This window comes from Buceros rhinoceros, unplaced genomic scaffold (assembly GCF_000710305.1).
Source record: "Buceros rhinoceros silvestris isolate BGI_N320 unplaced genomic scaffold, ASM71030v1 scaffold10314, whole genome shotgun sequence".
Classification (NCBI taxonomy): Eukaryota; Metazoa; Chordata; class Aves; order Bucerotiformes; family Bucerotidae; genus Buceros; species Buceros rhinoceros.
The window spans coordinates 3293-9213 of NW_010408791.1; the positions used below are offsets into that span (position 1 = coordinate 3293).

The 5921-nt window shown below is 39.6% G+C and overlaps 1 protein-coding gene across 1 annotated transcript in view; it reads right to left on the minus strand.

Moving 5' to 3' along the window:
- LOC104492423 (nucleolar RNA helicase 2-like) overlaps positions 1–5921 on the minus strand; it is a gene marked incomplete at its 5' end in the record, with an annotated part of 13046 nt that overhangs the window by 2165 nt on the left and 4960 nt on the right. Inside the window, 7 exons of the mRNA XM_010134981.1 lie at positions 1–136; positions 318–391; positions 1154–1273; positions 2038–2199; positions 3893–4042; positions 4914–5059; positions 5616–5801. The exon at positions 1–136 is cut by the window's left edge and continues 22 nt beyond it. Coding sequence (XP_010133283.1) covers positions 1–136; positions 318–391; positions 1154–1273; positions 2038–2199; positions 3893–4042; positions 4914–5059; positions 5616–5801 — 974 coding nt within the window. The remainder of the gene's footprint in view (positions 137–317; positions 392–1153; positions 1274–2037; positions 2200–3892; positions 4043–4913; positions 5060–5615; positions 5802–5921) is intronic.

The window sequence follows — 5921 nt, forward strand, 5'->3', positions numbered from 1 at the left end:
CTGCTCAATGGAAGTAGCACCTGAAATATGGGCTAGAGCTGCTGCCAGAGCGTTAACTGGTCCCTTTTCTCGTATTAGGAACTGAGCAGATTCTTTGAAATACTCAATAGCAGTTTGAGGAACAGAATCCAGACACCTAAGTAATTAAAGCAAAAAAAAAAAAGAAATTTTATATACTAGTATTTACTAGGCTCTGGAATAGAAGAAAAACAGTAGTCTGAGACTTTCACAGTGATGAGTTCAGAGACAGCAACGAGCAATCCAAACGGCGCTTCTGAACTAGGAAGACAGAACAGAGCCTGAGGCTCCAAACACACCTGATGGCATCTTTGCTGGAAGCCTTTATTATATCTGTTGCAGTAGGAACGCCAACACGCTTGAAGGTAATGCCCTGAAATTTAAAAAGCAAAATACAGATGAAAGTTGCAGACCATAAATAATTCAGTTCTAAAGAAACAGTACTGGACTCCGTGAGACAGCATTTAAATCTACCGTTTTTCTTCTTTCCACATTTTAAGTCCCAGCCTTTGCTAGTGACAATTACAAGCTTAAGCTTACAGGGAAATGGGTAACGCTTAAAAGCCTTTTCTGTACAAGGTCAGTTTAAATGATCCAGTGACCTTAAACTGAAATAAACAGACCATTTTGGCGGCTTCCAAGGGGGGGAAAAAAAAAAAATAAAGTCCTAGAAATTCTAAATTATTAATTTTAGTCTGATTTACTTGGATGTAAGTACAAGTGACGCAGCCTTTCTAAACGTAAAGTCTGAGTTTTATGTGCTGAGACTAAACCAGCTCATCCCAACTGAACTGTCAAGAGAACTACCACACGGAACAGTGCACAAACAGCAAAAATGGAAGTAGCAGTTCTCAGTAAAGATGACAAGCCAGGGCGAACGGCGAGCTAAAATCCTGCCAGCTTTGTCCTGTTTCCACAGGTACAGTCCTACTGGCTTTCGCTGAAAAAGCGTAGCCATGAGACTGCAGTGTGCTCCCTGCTCCACAGTAACTGACAGAGAACCAGCCTCTGCAAGGTAACCGAACCTCAGCAAGTGAACTTCTGTAACTGAACTATTGAACAGATCATGAAGATTTTACCTGCTACCCCAACACTTCACATCTGAGTGCTCGTGATTAGATGAAAACTACTTTACCGCTTTTTGCTCCACGTATCTTAATTGATATTCCTCTTTTCGCTGATAAAAACAGATACAGATCCCAGTCCGTCCAGCTCGACCTGTGCGTCCAGAACGATGGATATAGGACTCCACATCCTTCAAAATAAATAGCCTTATGGTTTATCTCAGTCATTGTAATTTAACCAATTCATCAATTCATTCACAAGACTTAGTAGAAGCTATTACACTTAAGCCTGAACAATACACAATAACTACATCAGAGAATCAAATTAAAAACCATTGTTTCACTGAAGTCAAATGAATAAGCTTTTCCATAACCCTCTAAAAATCACAGTTTGAAAGGTAGAACCATGAGCACGGATCAACTAAGTCTTGTTTTGGCATCACCAGAGAATATGAGACAATGTTCTCGGTGTGGATACCTCTACAACAATCCCACTCACCCTCCCACACATCAGCGCACGCGTGGTTACTGGGCTATTAATAGCGAATTCACGGAAAAATGATGTTGTTTCTTTTAAACCCTCTTAACTTCAGCCAGTGTTCTCACTGTTGGGGTCCCCTCCTCATACATGTCCCTACTTGGTGAATCATTCTTTCAACACAGCCCTTCTTCATCTCCCACTGCTTCCAGCCTTGCAATCACCATACGTGGCCTTGAAGAGGCTTTGAACAGCCTTAAAAAGAGGCACTTTAAGGAGACCATCTTTTAACATACTAGGGACTGATGCACTGTGAAAAAATCCTCTAAGGAATTACTTCTGTATATCAGGACATTTCTTACCCTTAAACACAACGCTGATGAACTCTGCATGGTGAATAGCCCCACCTGAGAGCGTATACTACTTGAAAACAAAACTACAAATTATTACAAGCTACCCAGCATAGCCACCTCCTACCTTTGGTGGTGAACTTTGTACGACAAGGTCAACTTCAGGGATATCTAAACCACGGGCAGCAACATTGGTTGCAACCAGAACTTTAAATGTGCCGTTTCGAAAGCCTTTGAGCGTGATCTCTCTTTGCTTCTGAGGAATGTCACCGTGCAACGACTGGCAATCCTGCAGAACAGTATTATTATAGGACTGTACCGAAATCCAAGACAGTGCTCCATTTTATGGTCAGTTTTGGATACAACATCCTGGCGTTTGATAGATACAGAAGTGGATTATCAGAGTTCATATTTTAGGTGTCATATAGTATTTACTCAGTACTTCTTATTCCTACACCTCAAAGACCTTTAACAAAGGTAGGAAAGAAATCACAGCTTGTGTCTTATCTCCACCTGTAATGACGGTGACCTATGAAAACAGCCATGCCCTAACTTGTCATCCGCACCATCTATGCAAGGGTTGGCTGCTTCAGAACAGCCATCAACAATTTTCTCAGGCCTTCTTAGTCGTCATTTAGACATCTTTTCCAAAATACTGGTCCTTCTTAATCCCTCTTAATTCATTAATGTCTCCCACTACCAATTAAAGGATTAAGATATAAGTGGTTCTCAAAAACAAACAAAAAAACCCCTACAGCTTCAAAGATAATTTTGTTTTAAACCAAACATTCTGAAAGTCCTTCTGTATCACAGCAATAACAAGGATGAAGACCAAACATATGAAAACTGTTTCTTCCTCCGCTTCATATTTCACATGTTAAGAGAAAATTATCTGAAAAAATACTAACACCACGCTAGGGTCAGCACGGAATTCAAAACGTCTTTTTCAGTCAGTTTTGCATTAATGTCAGCTCATAAATGCAAAAGACATACATTCTGTTAGCGAGTATTAATATGCTAAAACAGAAACATCTCAGTAATGTCCTTCTCCTGCCTACCAAGATCAGAGTTCTGCACTGCCTACACAAGATTTGATGTCACTGCTACCACCAGGAATGTAGGATAAGGCCCCACACTCAGGTTTACTGTTACCGAGGTCATCTAGGAGCGTGGAAGAAACACTCCTGAACACAGTTGTGACAGATGAAAAAGCTTCTGTTTCCCTGGGAACATAACGCTGTACTGCTTTCTAGAGGCAAGTCAACCCCTCTCCTCAATGAAAACACTTGCAGAAAAAGTGGTTGCTGTGATTCCACCACCAAAACTGAGCATGCAGTGCCAGCATCATCACAAACATCGCACCACTACATAACAACGAGTTATTTCCCACCAGTGCTAGAGTGAGCCCTACCTCAAACCTCAAGAATGCGCTACAGGTCATTCACAAGAGATGGCAGATTGGATTCTTTCTGTGTACACATCTTTAAACTCTTCATAACAGCTCATAAACATCTTAATGAAAATAAAAAATAGCCTCTGTCACATCACAGCTCGAAACTCTAGCTGCCGCCCTGACAACACTAACTAATGTCAGCATCACAGCTCGGTAACTGCTGTTCCAGTACTCTAGTAGCTCTCTAAGTCTACGCCCGTTTTTTAATCCAAGACAGTCCTCTCTACAGAAAAATTAATTCACAGCTGCTTCGTTTGATGTCAGTGAGAACTCTTAAGAAAGAAATCCTTTGTAGCCCAGTTAGTGAAGCCTAGTCTTGAAGACTATAATGCCATAAACTTTCAACCAGTTTGTTAAGGGCTTTTTAAAGGTTCTTTCTGGCAGTTTTGAAACCCTCTGACCACCTGCAAAAGCCTGCCTTATCCACTTCAAAAGAATCTCTTAAAAACATACTCAGTATAGGTCTGGTACCAACAGGGGCTGTTAAATCTCCGATGAGTTTTATTACTTAATGCAGATGATAAAATACCTGTTTAATTGAAGCATTCAGAGCCAGCTCATTTGCCTCCTTTTTGGTCTCACAAAAGACAATGGTCCTCCCATGGCTGCCACTGTAGACCTGAATGACATCTCCAATAACCGCAGCTCTCTGAGACCAGTGACACTCTATTGCCAAATGCTATGGGAAAGAATTCCAGTGTTTAGCTTACATAAAACCACAAGATTCTTTTTTAATACATTTGAAACTGTAAAATCCAGAATTACTAACGAGTTGTACAGTTTCCTGATAGGCTCACATTCCTGGAACATGCAGAATCCATAAGGCTCTTATGTCCACCACGACCAGTCTAACGTTAAGCAAAATAATTAAGATGCAAAAAGCAGATGTTAAACCATTTCTCTGGAGGACAGTCAGAGGTGCAAGACTTTGTCACAGTTCTAACAAAGCTTTATGTTGGATACAGTGAAACAAATAAATACAGTGTGTTAAAAGCTTTTTTCAAGCACAAGATAAACATCCTGTCAAAGCAACTGCTAAGCAGTACTCAGGCAGAAACAGTATCTTATTTTATCAAGTAAAGATAATTAATACAGGCTGCTAGCATATATTCCTTACTATGGTATTTACTGCAGAGCAATCAAAGGCCTAACGAGATGAGATACCACAGGAAGTTTGAAAAAATCTCCTATATACAGAACAGCACAATTTGACTGTGATGTCTGTGGCAATTTAAAAAAGCCAGGTTGATGTTAATGTATGTCTTTTGCTTCCAACTTGGATAAATTCAGCTTTTCTCTGAACACCCACAAAACTAAATGATAACTGAATCATCCTCAGCCTAGACGAGATGTCTATGCGGTTACTGGGTACTGTGATAAGAGACAGATCCTAAACCTAGAAACAACTGACTAGCTGTAATGTGCCTTATGATAAGAAAAATAATTCTCAAAACAACTTTCAACATCATTCTGATACTGTACCTTAGGATGGGATGACTACTGGTACCATAAAGGAAAAGGCCTGGAAACATTCCATATTAGATACTCACTTCTACTGTCGTAGCAGCCTTTTGAGTTCTTTTCCCAATAAGGTCAATCTGTTCATATCTAGACTTCATGTACTTCTTAGCCACATCATACACCCAATGTGGGCAAGTTGCAGAAAACAGTAGTGTCTGGGGATTGTCTTCAGAATCTTAGAACACAGAAAAATGTTTCGCAAACTTCGTATGTTTCATTTTACAGATGTATACAAGTTGATTATATGGGTTACTAAAAATATGTCAAATATCAGGATATAAAATAAAGGCGGTGATTCTGGTTTTTTTAAATTTAATCATTACCAACATCTGGAGGAAAAAAAAAAAACTCTAGAGAGCCTAAATATTTTCAAGAGTAGGAAAAAAGTTATTATGACCAAAAATCCAGTCTATTTTCAAGCAGCGAAAATGGTAAAAACCTTCTAATTCCTTTTAACTGGAAGAAGTCCAAGTAACACTTACAGAGAGGTGTCAAAGAAAGTTATTTACAGATCCCTAGGTACTGGGTTTTAAGCTTTGCAAAGGTCCTATGAACGATTCCCACTTCCACACTTCCTCATGTACTGCATTCACAGTACATTTTCCACAGTATTTAATATTCAGTCATTTCTAAACAAAGCCACCTTGCAACTTTCAGAAAAATACACCTGAATTTCAGCAGATTAAATTATTACTAATATTTCCTACTATTTGTTTAAACATTGAGATTACCCTTCTTGTAAGCAACTCGTAAAATGTCTTCCACTTGCTCAGCAAACCCCATGTCCAGCATCTGGTCAACTTCATCGAGTACAACGTGTTTCACCTTGGAAAGGTCCAGCTTGCCATTCTGAAGATGGTCTTTGATTCGACCAGGTGTCCCAACCAAAATGTCAATGCCACTTCGCATGAGATCAACTGATAAACAGGGAAGAGCAGAAGAGGAGTTCGCCATGAACTAGGGAGCATTCTATACATTAGAAACACGTGGTAGCTAAGTAATAATGAAACACCTTCTTAAACCAATCATAAGTACTT